At 36.2% G+C, this 18601-nt stretch overlaps 1 protein-coding gene across 2 annotated transcripts; it reads left to right on the top strand.

Moving 5' to 3' along the window:
* The first annotated feature begins 14825 nt into the window (after nucleotides 1–14825).
* On the top strand, nucleotides 14826–16790 carry LOC112000322 (ATP synthase gamma chain, chloroplastic). Of its 2 annotated transcripts, XM_065779851.1 has the most exons (2): nucleotides 14828–15021; nucleotides 15598–16790. In XM_065779851.1, the coding sequence occupies exon 2, from the start codon at nucleotides 15613–15615 to the stop codon at nucleotides 16525–16527; it is 915 nt and encodes a 304-aa protein (XP_065635923.1). In that variant the 5' UTR covers nucleotides 14828–15021; nucleotides 15598–15612; the 3' UTR covers nucleotides 16528–16790. The 2 variants fall into 2 exon arrangements, with proteins under 2 accessions (XP_023888193.2, XP_065635923.1); XM_024032425.2 differs by having other exon boundaries at nucleotides 14826–16790.
* The last annotated feature ends 1811 nt before the right edge of the window (nucleotides 16791–18601 follow it).

The raw sequence follows: 18601 nt of genomic DNA, 5'->3' as shown, positions 1-18601 counted from the left end.
TGAGCCATTTTAAATATACACCATTTTAAGTTTTTTTTTTTTTTTTTTAAATTTTCTCTCCTCTCCTATGTGTGTTAAAAATACTTATTATTCAAAAAAAAAATTGTTTTAAAAGAAGTAGTTTCCAAATAAATTCTTTTTCCATTCATATATAATTTTAGTAAATTTTTTTTTTAAATTTTTTTATTGAGGGTTTGACTTGTTTTAATAATACATATAGATAATATTATAATTTGTCATGTAATGAGTTGGAGAGGATAACTTCAAATATGTTTAGACCTAAATTTTGTGCAAAATTTTCCATTTGAGCATGGAGAGTTGTTATTTGTATAATTTCTTGCACACGACCACAAAGATTATCTTTATTTAAGCCAATAATGCGTAACCTTGGTAATTATATTAAAAACAATATTTGTTAAATAATACATATGGATAGTATTATAATTTGTCACATAATAACTTGAAAAAGATAACTCCAATTATGTTTTAAGCTAAATTTTGAGCAAATTTTTTCCATTTGTCTTGAATTAGTGAGCGTGGGGCACAAGAATTCAGATAAAGTACATGTGTTGTATCCATGGTCGAGGAGCCCATTATCGTGCCAAGGAGGCCACACGTTCGGATTGTAAGGCCACGCCAGTAGCACGTTGCCAAAGGAGGTCCTGCAGTTGAGTAAAAGTTTTGGAGAGGGGGTTAGCCCTAATATGACTAGAGGGATGGTGGTTGCCCCCACATTCAATGCATCTCACCAAACCTCTTGACTGCATTTATGTGGAGAAGACCCCTGAACAATGCTGTCTTAGCCGCCACAACTTACAAGAGGTTTGGGGAGGTGTCTGATGGGACAAGCACTCAAGTGGTGGATTGGACGATCAACAAATGGAGGGCCAAGATTGCCTGAAGGAAGATATATAATGTGAGAGACCCTACAAGGAGAAAGGGCAGAAAATCTGTAGAGAAAACACCATAGCATTAAGAACAGCAACTGTAATCAAATCTAAGGGAAATTATATTCAAGAACTACTCTCTTAGAACATAGCCGAGGAAGAATTTCTATACACCACATTTGTCTATTCACTATTTTTCCTTACTCTCTTATCCTCTTTAGCCCATTAAGGTCGTTGTCCATTTCGTTGAAGCCTAACTTTTCAGCCCACTCTCTACAAATTTATTGTATTGGGATCTTTGGGCCTTAATCCATTCATCCTTTGGACATAAGCACCAAAGCCCGCCCTTACAATTGGCGTCATCTGTGGGAAGAGCTTAAGCTTTAATGAGTCCAACGTCTAACCATGGTAGGGTCAGGGCAAGAACGAGAAGAGTCTATCAGTTCTCAACGCCAGGATCATTTCCTCAACCTTGAACGGAGGAGGGACCGTGAGTTTAGTGTGCATACCACGCATACTACTAAGAGCCAATCCCGAGGCGGGAGTCACATCTTTCATGAGGAGAATACCAGAAGCTTGTAGTAAGAGATTGACCGTCTTCGCTGGAGGCTGCGTTGCAAGCGATGAAGAATGACTCCCTCGGGATAAAAAGAACTAGAAGACTTAGAAATTTGGAAAGCCTTAGAGGTTTGAGAGATTGGAAAGCTCGAAGATTTGTAAAGTGGAGAAAATGACTCCCCAGGCGCCTTATATAGGGGGCAGAACTGGGTGGGAGTTATCCCGCCCAAAATTTGAGGAGAAATGCCAACTGTAGGATCTCTATCTCACTGTAGGATGTGGGGAACAAAGCATCGTCTGGAGCATTTAATGAGATGTTGTGGACTTCGAAGCACCAGAACGATTGCGAGACATGCAAAGCGGCGCTTTCATGTGTGGAAGTCAAAGAAACGTGCAAAATTAGTATGCCAAAGTCAAAACCCTATTTTTCTCCTCGGATAAGAGAAAAAAAACCGAAGTTTTGAGGGGCTATTGTGGGGCACAAGAATTCAGATAAAGTACCTGTGCCACGTGTCATATCCATGGCTGAGGAACCCATTATCATGTCGAGGAGGCCACACGCTCGGACAGTAAGGCCACATCAGTGGCACATTGCCAGAGAAGGTCCTGCTGTTGAGAAAAAGTTTCGGAGAGGGAGTTAACCCTGACATGGCTGGAGGGATGGTGGCTGCCCCTACATTCAATGCATCCCACCAAACCTTCTAGCTGCATTTATGTGAAAAAGACCCTTGCATAGTGCTGCCTTGGCTACCGCAACTCAGAAGAGGTTTGGAGAGATGTCTGATGGGACAAACACTCAAGTGGTGGACTAGACGATCAACAAATGGAGGGCCAAGATCGCCTGAAGGAAGATATATAATGTGAGAGACTCTCCAAGGAGAAAGGACAAAAAATCTGTAGAGAAAACACCATAGCATTAAAAACAGCAACTGTAATCAAATCTAAGGGAAAATATATTCAAGAACTACTCTCCTCGGACATAGCTGAGTAAGAATTTATGTACACCACATTTGTCTATTCACTATTTTCCTTGCTCTCTTATTCTCTTTAGCTCGTTAAGGTCATTGTCCATTTCGTTGAATCCTAACTTTTCAGCTCACTCTCTACAAATTTATTGTATTAGGCTCTTTGGGCCTTAATCCATTCATCCTTTGGACATAAGCACCAAAGCCCACCCCTACAATGAGCATGGAGAGTTATTATTTGTATAATTTATTTTACACAACCACAAAGATCATCTTTATTTAAGCCAATTATAATGCATAACCTCGGCAATTTTATATATCTAAAAAAAAAAAACATTTGCATCACTTGATTATATCTATTAGATTTTAACAAAAAGATACTAATACAATATTAGATTTGTCATAAACTTCAAACTTAGGGGTTAATTAGTTTTTGTTGTTGATAATTTAATAGTATAATAGAAGATAAAAATTTGAACCTTAGAAATTTCTATTAAAAATACCAGGAGGTATCAATTGAAGTATAATTACAAGGTTGTTGACAAGGTTAATTGTTCAATAATCACATTAAAGCTTGAGGATGTATTTTTTTATTAAAAAAGAAAATCCTTAATTTATCAAGAACTTAACTATTTGTTTCAACCTTTTTTTTTAAAGAATAAAAAATAATAATTGAATTTTTTGGGCTTAAGCTCCGGTTACTTCAATGCCAAACATCTTTATTTTTTTTTCTTGGAAAATGATTTATATTTCTGGAAAATTGATTTGTTTTTTGTGTTTTGGTTGCAACTTTAAAAATGTGTCAGAATGTTGGTTAAATCTGGTTTTGTATCTCATACAAAACACACAGCGGAAGCAATAAACAAAGATCTATTTCATTCATGATTGATAACTTGCATTATGTAAATTTCAGAATTAGCGTACCTTGGTGCGGTGAAATTCAAAACAAAAGATTATAAGTCCTTGAGAACACTTTCAATCTTCACTTCAATTCCACTTTACGCCCAAGAAGTGTGGTCTCTCAATCAATTTCCAAGGGAGAATAATTGAGTGGTTTCACTCGCACATACACACCACTTCACAATGGTGTCTCACTTTTTCTCTAATAAAAATTCTGTATGTCTCTCCCTTTATATATAACTGATTATCTAATTGGGCGGCCTATTGGGCCTTTCAATTGGGCTTTAATGTGTGGCTTGGAGTGGGACCAAAAGGACCAATAAGACACTAGCTCCAATGGGCCTTGGGCTTTTCTGTCAACTTTTGACAAGTCCAAAGTTACCATTAATTATATTTAATACCACTATATAAATATAATTGCACTCTAGGCCTTATTAATAAATTATATCCCAAAACTTTATAATACATGCAACCCCTTCATAAAATATTCGTAGTAATTCAAAGTCATAAATATAAACTGTCACTTTGAAGATTACTACGTCTTAATCCTTGAGTACCGGTTTAATCCTTTTAATTATTCATTATATATTTATGAAATCCAATTTCATAAATATATACTTTAGTAATTTCTTACCAAAGTGGTTAGGCCTAACTCTCTGAATAACTAAACCCATTAAACTTATCTCAAGGGAATATTTTAAATCTCTGTTAAGAGACTATGAATTCCATCTTGAGAATATATGTTCCATCAACACGAAATGTGGCTGCCCAACATACTGAGGTTTTGACCGTTACTTTAGATCTCACTCCTGATATATCAAAGCAACCTACACTTCATGATTAGGTCCATTATTCTCTCAGGATTAAGAGTTCATGCAAATATAAGTTGTGAGATTTATTATTCAATTGACAGTCGTTAGGAGAATAATAAATCTCACAGCGGTCCAGTTCAATATGTCTTAACTCTTAAAACATATTAACACATCAACTAGAAGTCTCCACTTCCATGATCAAGACAAATCATCTTAGTTGATATGTTATAGTCTTCGCAGATGAAATGCCCAATTTCATCACCGACTATGAACTAAAATTCTGAGTTTACAAAGAACTTGTGACTTATATCTTCTGTGACTAAATCACATAAATCAATACTATGCATCTCATGGACTATATGATAATGTCCAAATATTCTTGTTACCATTATTTCAGATAATAATAAAACAACTTTATTAATCACAACATAGGATTTAAGGTGCATTAATCCTAACAATCTCCCACTTGCCCTAAAGACTATTGTGCACTAATCTAACTCCATTCGCTCCAAATGTGACTCGAAGGTCCTTTGAGGCAAGGCTTTGGTAAAGGGTTCTGCTAGATTATTTGCACTTTCAATCTTTGCTACCACACATCTCCACGAGCAATAATATCTCTAATGATGTGATACTTTCTCTCGATGTGCTTTCTTTCTTGTGGTTCCTTGGATCTTTTGATTGTGCAACTGCACCACATTGTGCAGAAACAATGTGATGGGAACTTGTTCATCTCTCATTACACCAAGGTCAGAAAAGAATTTCTTAAGCCATACAGCTTCTTTTGCTGCTTCACAAGCAGCAACATATTCTGCTTCCATGGTGGAGTCTGCAATACAAGATTGTTTGACACTCCTCCATGTTATGGCTCCACTTCCCAAGGTGAATACATCTTGATGTGGACTTTCTGAAATCTAGATCCGACTGAGAATCTGAATCTGTATAGCCAATGGATATCAAATCCTCACACCGATAAACAAGTATATAATCTCTCGATCTCCGTAGATACTTGAGAATATGCTTTACAGCTTGCCAATGTTTAGGTCCTGGATTTGATTGATATCGGCCGACCATGCCTACTGAATAACAAATATCTGGTCTAGTACAAAGCATGGCATACATGAGACTTCCTACTGCAGAAGCATAAGGAACTTGTCTCATCATATCTTTTTCCTCTTGAGTCTTAGGCCTTTGGTCATCAGACAGAGGAACTCCATGTCTGAAAGGAAGTAATCCCTTCTTGGAGTTTTGCATGCTAAACCGTTCTAGAACCTTATCTATATATCCAGCCTGTGATAAGCCTAACATCCTATTCTTGCGATCTCGCCAAAGCTTGATCCCTAGAATAAAGTTAGCCTCACCCAAGTCCTTCATATCAAATTGGTTTGACAACCAAACCTTTACTGATGACATTACCCCTACATCATTTCCAATGAGTAGAATGTCATCAACATAAAGCACTAGGAACATTACTACTTTATCTCGATGTCTTTTGTACACACATGGTTCATCAAGATTTTGTTCAAAACCAAATGACTTAATTGCTTGATCAAATCTGATGTTCCATGACCTAGATGCTTGTTTAAGTCCATAAATGGACCTTTTTAACTTGCATACCATATGCTCTTGGTTCTTTGCTATGAAACCTTCCGGTTGCATCATATAGATTTCTTCTTCAAGATTGCCATTAAGAAATGCAGTCTTGACATCCATTTGCCAAATCTCATAATCATAATGAGCAGCAATGGATAAGAGAATTCTGATAGATTTAAGCATGGCTACTGGCGAAAAAGTTTCATCATAGTCAATACCTTCTTTTTGTGTATACCCTTTCGCCACTAGTCTTGCTTTAAAGGTTTCAACCTTTCCATCTACCCCTCTCTTCCTTTTGTAAACCCATTTGCAACCAACAGGTTTAATGCCATTAGGCGCCTTTACAAGATCCCAAACTTGATTGGAATACATGGAATCTAATTCAGATTTCATAGCTTTGATCCAATGATGTGCATCTATATCATTCATTGCCTCTTCATAAGTGTAGGGATCCGATTCAGCCTCTTCTGAGATAGCTTCATAAGTTTCTCCCAAACCTATGAATCTTATGGGAGGCCGAACAATTCTCCCACTACGACGAGGCACCTGTGTACTAGACATCTCATGAGTAGTATCTTGTGGTGTATCCAATACAACCACATCATCCCTAGTTTCATCTATTGGTTGTTCAACTAAAGGTTCATTCATTTCAGCCAAAACAACTTTATTTCTAGGATCAAAATTATTCATATAATCATCTTCCAAAAATTTGGCATGTGTGCTAACAAACACTTTGTTATCTTTATGATTATAGAATAAATAACCCTTTGTTTCTTTTGAATACCCTAAAAACATGCATACTTCGGTTTTAGATTCCAACTTATCAGACTTCCTTTTCAACACATGTGCTGGACATCCCCAAATGTGGAGATATTTCATACTAGGCTTACGCCCACTCCACAATTCCTTAGGTGTGTTGGGAACAGATTTTGATGGAACTAAATTCAAAATATGCATTGCAGTTTTTAGTGCATATCCCCAAAAAGAAACTGGTAAAGTTGAGTAACTCATCATGGACCTAACCATTTCCAAAAGAGTCCTATTCCTTCTTTCTGCTACACCATTCTGTTGGGGAGTTCCAGGTGCAGTCAATTGGGATATAATCCCATTTTGAGTTAAGTAATCCTTGAAATCCCCAAGAAGGTATTCGCCACCACGATCAGATCGAATGGCTTTTATGCGTTTACCTAATTGATTCTCAACTTCAGCCCTAAACTCTTTGAACTTTTCAAAGGCTTCGGACTTTCGTCTCATTAGGTACACATAACCATATCTAGAGTAATCATCGGTAAAAGTGATGAAATACTCATAACCTCCTTTTGCTTGGGTTGACATAGGACCACATACATCTGTATGAACTAATTCAAGCAACTCTTGGGCTCTTCTACCTTTTGCTTTAAAAGGTCGTTTGGTCATTTTGCCTTCCAAACAAGATTCACAAACTGGAAATTCATCAAAGTCCAATGGCTCTAAAAGTCCATCTTTGATCAGTCTTTGAATTCTATTTGGATTAATATGACCCAAACGCAAGTGCCAAAGATATGCTTCATTAGTAGAAGGAAACTTTCTCTTTAATGATTTTACATGAGAGTTATGATCTAATTCAGAATTATATAATTCATGCTTATCAGGAGTTAAAATATAAAGACCATCCACAATATTGCCAGAACAGATAAACACTTTATCCTTCTTTATTACAACATTGTCTTTTAGGATAACATAATATCCATGTTTACCTAAATAAGTTGCAGAAATTAAATTTCTACGAACATTAGGTACATACAAACAGTCTTCCAATATTAAAACTCTAGATTCAAAACATAAATTAAACACTCCAATAGCTACAACTGGAATCCTGCTCCCATCAGCCAAGGTAAGAAACATTTCCCCTTCATTCAGCTTTCTGATCTCCTGAAACCCCTGCAAGGATTTGCAGATATGATTAGTACAACCTGAATCCACACACCAAGAATCTGTGGGATTCTGTACCAAACATGTTTCAAGAAGGAATGTACTTTTCATACCTCTATTCTTGGCAGCCTTAAATATTGGACAATTCCTCTTCCAATGTCCTTTCTCACCACAATGGAAACACTTTCCTTTGGTTTTCTTTCCTTTGTTGGCAACTCCTAAGGCAACTTGTTTACCATCTTTCTTAGTGAAGTTCTTCTTCTTCTTCTTCTTACCCTTGCCTTTCGACTTAGGTTGAGAAGTAGAAGCTTCACCAACATTGGCTTCAACACTAGAAGTACCAAGGATGCCTTCCGCCGCTACCAACTCATTCATCAATTCAGACAATGTATAAATCTTTTTGTTCATATTATAGTTAAGTCTGAATTCCTTGAATGATTCTGGTAGTGACTGGAGTATCATATCCACTTGGGATTCTCCATCAATATCGGCACCTAAAACTTCTAATGTATTCAGATTAGAGATCATCCTAAGACAATGCTCCCTCACTGAAGTACCTTCAGCCATTTTGGTATTATAAATCTGCCTCATAGTTTCTTGCCTTGCAGAACGGCCTTGCTCACCAAACATCTCCTTCAGACTGAGCATAATGTCCGAAGCTAGTTCTACATCCTGCATTTGATGCTGTAGAACATTTGAAATAGATGCTAGGATATAGCACTTAGCCATCTCATTAGATTTCTGCCAACGATCATATCGCTGTTTTTCCTCAAGAGGAGCATCTAATGATGGAAAGCTAGGACATGGTTGAGTAAGCACATATTTGTGCTCTTCAGCAGTAAGAACAATGTCCAAGTTTCTTTTCCAGTCAACATAGTTGGATCCAATCAGTTTGTTTTGATTAAGTATAGCAACAAGTGGGCTAAATGATGCCATGATTTTAAATCTGAAAATAACAAACATGAATATAATAAGTAAACTAGACACTATCAATTTAGCATATAATCATATAATATGGAACCTTATAAAACCATAAAATAATATATGCAACGACAAACCAATCCATGTCTATAATTCCTTGGTAGCAAGTTTATTATAAACACATTAATTGATTGAGAACTATTCTCATTATTAGTGCTATCATGATAACTCTTATCATACACTAATAATATGCCGTATTAGCTTTAGCCTCTAAGTAATAATGACATAGCTCCTTTGGGAGGTTAACATTACACTTAGTCTAGTGTACACCATTATCTAGAATCATGTGTAGCCACATTTCATCTCCCTTATAATGTTTAAACTTGTAGTACCATGGAACAAAACACCCTCCTTTGGGATCGCGAGGCATATACGCCAAGACGAGGTGCTTGTCCACACTACTTTAAACAGGTTAGTTCAATCTTGTAGTACTATGAAGTAAACACCCTCCTTTGGGATCGCAAGGCATATACGCCAAGACAAGGTGCTTACCCACACTACTATAAACTGATAATGGAGGCCGTGAGATGCAACTCTTGTATCTCTCTCCCACTAGATATTTTTAATTAAAGGTTTTTATGATCAAGAACCATATTAATGCTAGAAACCCTTGAAAACATAATCCTAATCTCATTAGGAATAAATTTCATTAAATGAATACTTTAATCCTAGCATTAATATATATATATATATATATATATATAACGTAATATAAACCCATATTACATTATATATAATATAATATATGGATTATTACATGTAATATATGATTATTACATTATATATAATATACGGATTGTTAGAATCTTTTATAAACAATTTGCATGCCATCAAGGATTTGCACTCCAAGCCAATCCAGGAAGTTAGGCTTTGAATCCTAATATCACTTTCCTAAAGATAACTAACACATGCAAAGCAATTGAATGCTTGAATAGCCAAGCGGTGCAAAAGAGAAATCCAAGCAGTGCAATTACTTGGTTCACGCACATGACAGTTATTGCCTTGGAAGTGACATAAGGCCATGAAAGTGTTATCCCGTAACAGTGCCTTTGTCCAAACCATTAAGTGTTAAACTTCTATCTTGACGGTTATATAACAACATCATCTAGAAGTCTATAGAAACTTCAATCTATATAACCGAATGGTCTTCAATCATTGTTATATAGCAAGGATTCAAATGAATCCTTTAAGACAACAAAAAACAACCGTGGGCCAACATAAATGCTTTTGAAGATGGAATTCCATTTTAAAAGGAATTCACTTCACATCAACGCAAAGTCAATCTCCAAAAAATAAATTATGAAATCAAAAATCCTATAAACGTGATTATATAGAACAATCACGGCAGATTCAAGAATCCCATAACACAAAGAAAATGATATTCTTTGATTCTAAAATTCAATCACATGCTATACAATCATGATATGAAAACCTGGCTCTGATACCAATTGTTGGTTAAATATGGTTTTGTATCTCATACAAAACACATAGCGGAAGCAATAAACAAAGATCTATTTCATTCATGATTGATAACTTGCATTATGTAAATTTCAGAATTAGCGTACCTTGGTGCGGTGAAATTCAAAACAAAAGATTATAAGTCCTTGGGAACACTTTCAATCTTCACTCCAATTCCACTTTACGCCCAAGAAGTGTGGTCTCTCAATCAATTATCAAGGGAGAATAACTGAGTGGTTTCACTCGCACATACACACCACTTCACAATGGTGTCTCACTTTTTCTCTAATAAAAATTCTGTATGTCTCTCCCTTTATATATAACTGATTATCTAATTGGGCCGGCCTATTGGGCCTTTCCAATTGGGCTTTAATGTGTGGCTTGGAGTGGGACCAAAAGGACCAATAAGACACTAGCTCCAATGGGCCTTGGGCTTTTCTGTCAACTCTTGACAAGTCCAAAGTTACCATTAATTATATTTAATACCACTATATAAATATAATTGCACTCTAGGCCTTATTAATAAATTATGTCCCAAAACTTTATTATACATGCAACCCCTTCATAAAATATTCGTAGTAATTCAAAGTCATAAATATAGACTGTCACTTTGAAGATTACTACGTTTTAATCCTTGAGTACCCGGTTTAATCCTTTTAAGTTATTCATTATATATTTATGAAATCCAATTTCATAAATATATACTTTAGTAATTTCTTACCAAAGTGGTTAGGCCTAACTCTCTGAATAACTAAACCCATTAAACTTATCTCAAGGGAATATTTTAAATCTCTGTTAAGAGACTATGAATTCCATCTTGAGAATATATGTTCCATCAACACGAAATGTGGTTGCCCAACATACTGAGGTTTTGACCGTTACTTTAGATCTCACTCCTGATATATCAAAGCAACCTACACTTCATGATTAGGTCCATTATTCTCTCAGGATTAAGAGTTCATGCAAATATAAGTTGTGAGATTTATTATTCAATTGACAGTCGTTAGGAGAATAATAAATCTCACAGCGGTCCAGTTCAATATGTCTTAACTCTTAAAACATATTAACACATCAACTAGAAGTCTCCACTTCCATGATTAAGACAAATCATCTTAGTTGATATGTTATAGTCTTCGCAGATGAAATGCCCAATTTCATCACCGACTATGAACTAAAATTCTGAGTTTACAAAGAACTTGTGACTTATATCTTCTGTGACTAAATCACATAAATCACATACTATGCATCTCATAGACTATATGATAATGTCCAAATATTCTTGTTACCATTATTTCAGATAATAATAAAACAACTTTATTTATCACAACATAGGATTTAAGGGCATTAATCCTAACACAGAAAACATTTACTGCTATTTGAATTATTAAGAAAAATCAATAATATATTTTGTAATTTCAAATCATTGTATAAATACTAGTCTTATCACATAGGCCTCGCGCAGGATAATATATATATATATATATATATATAGAACTTGGATAAGTTTGTTTGGAAGACATGGATTAGTAGAAAAGTGTCCTATTTTATAGGCATTTTAAGTGAAGTTTGAGGTATAATTTTACCGGGTTGTCCTCAAGTTTTTCCCAGTTAAATGTAAAGTTTAGGGGTATTTCTAAACCACATAAAAGTCCAGTGCAAAGAAGGGAATCCTATTGTATATAGTGTAGATAAAACTTTAATACACAAAACATAACCCGAATAGAAAAACATGTTTTTAATTGCTTTTTTATTGTTTTAACTTTGAAGTCCTTAGCAACCCTCAAGTGTTGAAATAAACCCAAATTTTGAATCTATACAAAAATTTACTAAATTAAAGTGACTAATTTTAAAAAGGGTGAATTGGAAAAAAGCTAATGTAGTTCAACTGTTGATACGAGGAAAGAAATAGGGCAAAGAGAGAAGTCACTATCAAGAGAGCTTTTGTGGTGTGAAGTTTGTTTGTAGTGATTTGTTTAGTGTGCAACATTCCACAAAACGTTTTTCATTTTTAAGAAACTATAAACATTTTTTGTTTAATTGAGCTTATTTTACATTGATCACCAATAAACAAATAAACCTATTCAATTCAAGGTTTGAATGTTGAAGGTACAAATCTTACACTTAGTCATTTGTGTACGCAAAATATATAAAATTGTGTACATACTTATAAATTATTTATGTTAAATGTACAAAATTTTGTATATTTATTGAAAAATTGTATACATTGAATATAATTGTGTATATTCTTTTAATATATATACTTGGTGTGGGGGCCTTTTTGCGTTAATAGGTCTGGGCCCGTTTGCTACTCCAAGGCCTATGGATTGGTAGGTAAGGGAGTCGGGATTGGCTTTTTGTGAGTTACACCGTAGGCCAGCTTATGCACAAGCCAGGCATACCCAACGTTAAGACAACCAAGTGATGGTATGGTAGGCTGAATATAGCAGATATGGTCGAGATGGTATAACTTTCTTGCACTACAAAGGTCACTTCATCAAAATGACTCCTATAATAAAATATTATGAACGAAAGGGTTATAGCAGAATAGCCAATCTAGTAGAAAATAACTAATACTGCAGACAAGATAACTAGTACAACAGAACAGCTAATACAACAAATAAAATAAAAAGGAGTTACTTTAGAGTAACTAATAGAGACTAATTAATACCACAGATAAAATAACTAATACAACAAAAAAAGAGTAAAAGATATCACGGAAGGATGGTTATTAACATGAAACATTGTAACACAAAGAGAAAGAATAAAAACAGAGATGTCAAAGAAGCTAAAGATTGCTCAGCTAGATTGGATTCAAAAAGGGAACCAAACCCCAATACAGATAACCTCGTCACAACCTTTGCTGTTGAAGTAAACTGTGCTAGAGAAATGGCCTAAATGGTCTTGGATTTTGATTTTACAAAGTTTAAGAGAGTGGGAATGTCATGAGGGAGAGAAAAGATGGTCTACTGATACATGCCCCTATTTCTGCCATATGTTCTCTCTTCATTCTCTCTTTGTTTTACCACTTAGTTTTCTTTTTAGTTTTCTAGTCTTCAATTTCTCTCTCTTATTTCTTTTTTTCTCCTCCTCTTCTTCCTCTTCTTTCTTTCTCCTTTTTCTTGGCTACCTTTCATCCTTTTTATACCTGAGATTTCTCCCTTTCTAGGGCTTCACCAACCATTTTTGGTATCTTATGGGCTTCTCCCCAAACTTGCCCACTAACACATTGGCTGCTCGGCTACTACCTCTGCTCAAAGTGTGCTTAATGCATCACTCTTTATTCCCAAAAAAAATTCTTTGTTTTGTTTCTCCCCTCTCCTCCATTTCTGCCTTACCTTCAATGGATAAGGACTGGAAGCTATCACTACGCTTACCTCTATGGCATGCATCAAATGGCCCTAGTCGTGCTTACCTTTTTTGGACAAAATGCCATCCTAGCAAGGCATTTCTCCCAAAAGAAACCTCAGCAGGAACCTCAAAATAAATCTCCTTTCTCCTTATTGCCAAACCACACCCTTTGAATCCCCTAACTAAGGGCCCACCTCTCCTATATTGGCTGGGTACAAGTAGGTGGTGCCTTGACCTTTGTGTACATTCCACTACCCTCTGGTTTGTCTTCTTTTATTTCCACGCCATTCCTGTCATTCTTACATTGTCTTGTTCTGCTATGGGTATTGGGTTCGTGTCTATTCTCTACAGCACGAGAGGTGTGTGGGCTGGGCATTGCAGCCTCCCTTCATTCCCTATGGGCTAGGCATTGCTTGGGTATAAGCTCTTGCCCATCTTGTCCATTGGACTTCTACTTTTTGCTATTCCTTTTCTTGCCATGCTTATGGTCCTGCTGGTTGTCATTTCTGCCACGTTGGCCCATTGGGTTTACTACTTCCATTCTTGGGCTTCCATGGCCCATTCGCATTGCCTTTATCTTTGATTAATCCCATGGGCTTGTTGGTTGTCATTCCTGCCATGTTGGCCCATTAGGCTTATTCTCTCTTTCCTTTGGCTTCCTTGGCCCGTTTACATTGTCTTTACCTTTTATTGATCTCATAGGCTTGTTGACTGTCATTCCTGCCACGTTGACCCATTATGTTTATTACCTCTTTCCTTGGACTTCCTAGCCCATTTACATTGTCTTTACCTCTTATTGATCCTATGGACTTGTTGGCTGCCATTCTTGCCACGTTGGCCTATTGGGATTATTACATTTTATTAATCTCATTTTCTTTCATTTTTCTTATTGTTGGGCTTCTTCTGCTATTGTACCATTTGTCAAAAATGGGCCTCAACACTTGGAAAGCTCATCAATTAAATCATTAATTAGTATAATAAATAATTGCATTTGGTTTTGAGTAAAGCTATGTACATATAAAATTTGAAGACTTGATTTTGAGTTCTTACCCCTCACATTACATGAATTTTATACTTGTAAAGCGATCATCACGCTAAGAGTGCAGCGTGGTACACTATTTTTTTAAGTGTAGACAAGCTTGTCACGAAGTACATTACCTAAAGAAGTATACCGATCAAAGTCAAAGTCATGTTTTCTTTTGTAAACATTTTTTACTTTTTAAGTAAAATTACGTTGTTTTAGCAAAATTCCAAAAAATTAGGGCCTGTTTGATAGAAAAGTTTAAGTAATATTATTTGTATTTTTTTAAATAATATGAATAAAAAATTTATAAAAAAAATAAATGATATTTAAGAACTGAATATGTGTTGTTTAACTACTCTACCACGGCATACCCTTTCAAAGTTGAGTTATTAAAACGGCTTTGCCGTTTATATCTCACTCTAGCAAATTTTGTCAGTATGCTATTTTTCGGATTCTTTCTCCCTAGATCCTCTCCGCAACCAAGCGCTTATTACAGCCCCTCTCATTGACTGGCCCATACAGACACAGACTGTGGATCAGCTTTGCCGGGGAGATTGCGCGACCAGTCCTCCACAGTCTACATTCTGGTAAGCCCCTTCAAATTTTCCTAACAAATCACACTCTTTTAAAACTTCAAAGCTCAATAATCTATCTTTCTCATAGTACTTCAAGCTAAGTTGCTAAAACCCTCACTATCTCCCCCCCCCCCCAAAACAACTTTCTTTTGCACCAACAACTGGTTTTCGCAGTAACCCACAAAGTCCAATTTTTATTAATATAGCCCATAAAAAGCTGTTGAGTTCTTCAATAACTATGTGGGTCTCTACAAAACCTTCAATTTCTAACATGGATTCACTTTCTTTTTGCTAAAACCCTCCCAATACCAGGTTTTGCAGTGACCAAAAATCACATTCACAAAATCAAATCTTTATTAATATAACTCACAAAAGACTGTTGCTTTCTCAAATATAACTATGTGGGTCTCTGCAAAACCTTCAATTTCTAACATTTCTTCACTTTCTTCTCAATTCCACCAAAACCCATTTCTCGTTTTGCCCCATATCTCACTCTCATGTAGTTTACCTCGGTCTTCACAAACAACCCAAATTTATTGTGGTATCCGTGAAATTCGAGAGCGAATTAATACTATTAAAAATACCCAGAAAATTACTGAAGCTATGAAGCTCGTGGCGGCTGCAAAGGTTCGACGAGCTCAAGAGGCGGTCATCAATGGCCGACCCTTCTCGGAGACCCTTGTAGAAATGTTATACAGTATCAATGAGCAGCTTCAATCAGAGGATATAGATGTTCCTTTGACAAATGTTAGGCCTGTCAAGAAAGTTGCCGTTGTGGTAATCACTGGCGATCGAGGTCTCTGTGGTGGATTCAACAATTTAATTATCAAAAAGGCTGAGGCCCGGATTGCTGAATTGAAGAGTCTTGGATTGGATTACACTGTGATTAGTGTTGGAAAAAAGGGTAATTTGTATTATAAGCGGAGAGATAATGTTCCGGTTGATAGGTTTATTGAAGGATGGAGTTTTCCTACAGTGAAAGAAGCTCAAGCAATTGCTGATGATGTGTTTTCGCTATTTGTTAGCGAGGAGGTTGATAAGGTTGAGCTTGTGTATTCTAAATTTGTGTCGCTGGTTAAGAGTGATCCTGTGATTCATACATTGCTTCCATTGTCACCGAAAGGAGTAGTTCGTGATGTGAATGGGAATTGTGTTGATGCCATTGAGGATGAGTTCTTTAGGTTGACGACTAAGGAGGGAAAGTTGGTTGTGGAGAGGGATAGTGTTAGGGCAAAGAGGGAGGAGTTTTCACCGCTTATGCAATTTGAGCAGGACCCAGTTCAGATTCTTGATGCCATGATGCCTCTTTATTTGAATAGTCAGATTTTGAGGGCATTGCAGGAATCACTGGCAAGTGAGCTCGCAGCAAGGATGAATGCCATGAGCAATGCCACAGATAATGCAGTGGAGTTGAAGAAGAATCTTTCAATTGCTTACAATCGGGAGAGACAAGCAAAAATTACTGGCGAGTTATTGGAGATTGTAGCAGGAGCTGAGGCACTAAGACAGCCTGATTAATCTCGATTTGTCATATCGTGTACTTTGTTTATCCCATAATTCTTTTTTATAAGAGTATTGTAACTTGATGTGCTAGTTACAGCAAATCATTAGTTAAGAAAATGATTTCTCTTGTAAAGATAAACTGAGCTCTTATCTGCTTCCACACCTAGAATGTGGAATTGAGTCAAATATGTTAACATTGTTGTTCCAGCATTTTGTTACCTTCTCTACATTGTATTACTTCGCTCCTTTTCTTATAAGTGATTGATTAATGCATTGTCTATGGCTGTTATGAGTTTGTTATTGGAATCTGTTAAAGAACGAGAAGGAATGATGATATTTATAGTTTATACATAAAAGGAGATGGAAAATTTTTAGGGAAAATTACAGTAAACTCACCTGTGGTTAGACCTGTTTTCACTTTGCCTATCTGTGGTTTAAAACTTAACACTTAGCCTACCTGAGATAACTTCCGTTAGGGATTTGTTAACCACCTCTCCCTTTGCCGTTAGAAAAACAGGAAAAAACAAACATAACAAAAATCAAAAGTTAGGGTTTTTGATTGCTTAAGAACTTCTATGAGAACATATGCCCAGAAAAATCAAACCTAAGTCAACCACTATAAATATCATATTTTCCTTCTCCACATGTCTCTTTCCTTTCACCTATTCTTCTACAACATTCTCTGTCTCATCTCTCTCTCTCTCTCCGATGGTGGAGTTAAGGAGGACATCGGCCACCACAGCGATGGGTTTCACTTTCCTTTGTTCTTGCTTCATGGGTTTCATTTTTTTTTTTTTGGTGGTTTTGGTTGTGGGTTCATTTGATTTTGTGGTTTAAGTGTGTTAGGCAAAAGTGCATTTACTTTAAAAATCATCAAACGATTTTTTTTTTTAAATTATCATTAGACCATTTTAAACCATGAGAGAGAGAGAGAGAGAGAGAGAGAGAGAGAGAGAGAGGGTGGAGAGAATGAGATGAGGTCGACAGTTTAGAGCAAATCCAAAGGAAGGGGGTCGGCGGTGATTTAGAGAGAATGGAGCTCGATCTCACATTCGTTTTGGTCTTAGCCTTTGTCTTGGCCATCGTCTCAGCAGTTTGGAGCAGATCTAGGAAGAGGGCCGACGGTGGTTTATCTTGGCGTCCGTCCCTGTCTCAGCCAAAATGGAGCTCAGTCTTGGCCTCCGCCTAGTTCGTTGATGATTGCGAAATCCCTCTTACTCTCTCTTTTTTGATCAATGATGGTGGTAGTGGGTTTGGTTACTTTGTTGGTGTGAGTTTGTTGACTAATTGGTGGGTTTGGTGACTGGTTTGGTGGGTTTCATGACTAATCAGTGGGGTGGATCTTTGGTTTGGTTGGCGGGGTGGTGGGGTGGTGGTGGTTGATTGTGTTGGTCAATGGTGGTGGGATTTGGGTTTGATTGTGTTGGTTTGGGTTTGATCTGGGTTTGATTGTGTTTTTTTTGGGTTTGTTGTGATTGGTTTCTTGATCTGGGTTGGTTTGTTTACTAGATTTATGGGTTTGATTTGCTGAGAATTTGGTGTTGATTGTGTTAGAATTTGGAGAAGAACATGAAGAATTTGAAGAACTAGTTGTAAAATGAAGAACAAGTTGAAGAACATTAAGAAATGTTTTTTAATTATAAAATTTAATTGAATTAGATTTAATGCTCTTCAACTTGTGTTAGATTAGATAATTTCCTATTGTAAAGAAAACAAAACACCAGTGATGTTCATACCTTTCTAATGTTCTTACCTTTTTTTTTGTAAAAATTGGAAACCTTAGTTTTTTGATTTGTTTTACATTTGTTTTCATCTAAAAATGTGTTTGTTTAACGGCAAATGGAGAGGTAGGTAACGGATCCTTGACAGAGCAAATCTCAAGTAGGTAAAGTGTTAAGTTTTGAATCACAGGTAGATAAAGTGAAAATGGACCTAACCATCGGTAGGTTTATGTAATTTCCCCAAATTTTCAATACCACTCCTTAGACAATTCGTTACTTATGGGTCCGTTTGAATACAATTTATTTTGCTGAAAACTTAAAACACTGTAGTAAAATAATTTTTAAATGTGTGAATAGTGTCGTGGAAC

This window comes from Quercus suber, unplaced genomic scaffold (assembly GCF_002906115.3).
Source record: "Quercus suber isolate HL8 unplaced genomic scaffold, Cork oak 2.0 scaffold_219, whole genome shotgun sequence".
Classification (NCBI taxonomy): Eukaryota; Viridiplantae; Streptophyta; class Magnoliopsida; order Fagales; family Fagaceae; genus Quercus; species Quercus suber.
Note: the sequence above shows the minus strand (reverse complement) of the source record. Positions and strands in the feature narration are given on the sequence as shown.

Bases quoted from the DNA above. Each gene is read 5' to 3' on its own strand.
- LOC112000322 (XM_024032425.2), top strand. From the start codon at position 15,409: ATGTGGGTCTCTGCAAAACCTTCAATTTCTAACATTTCTTCACTTTCT.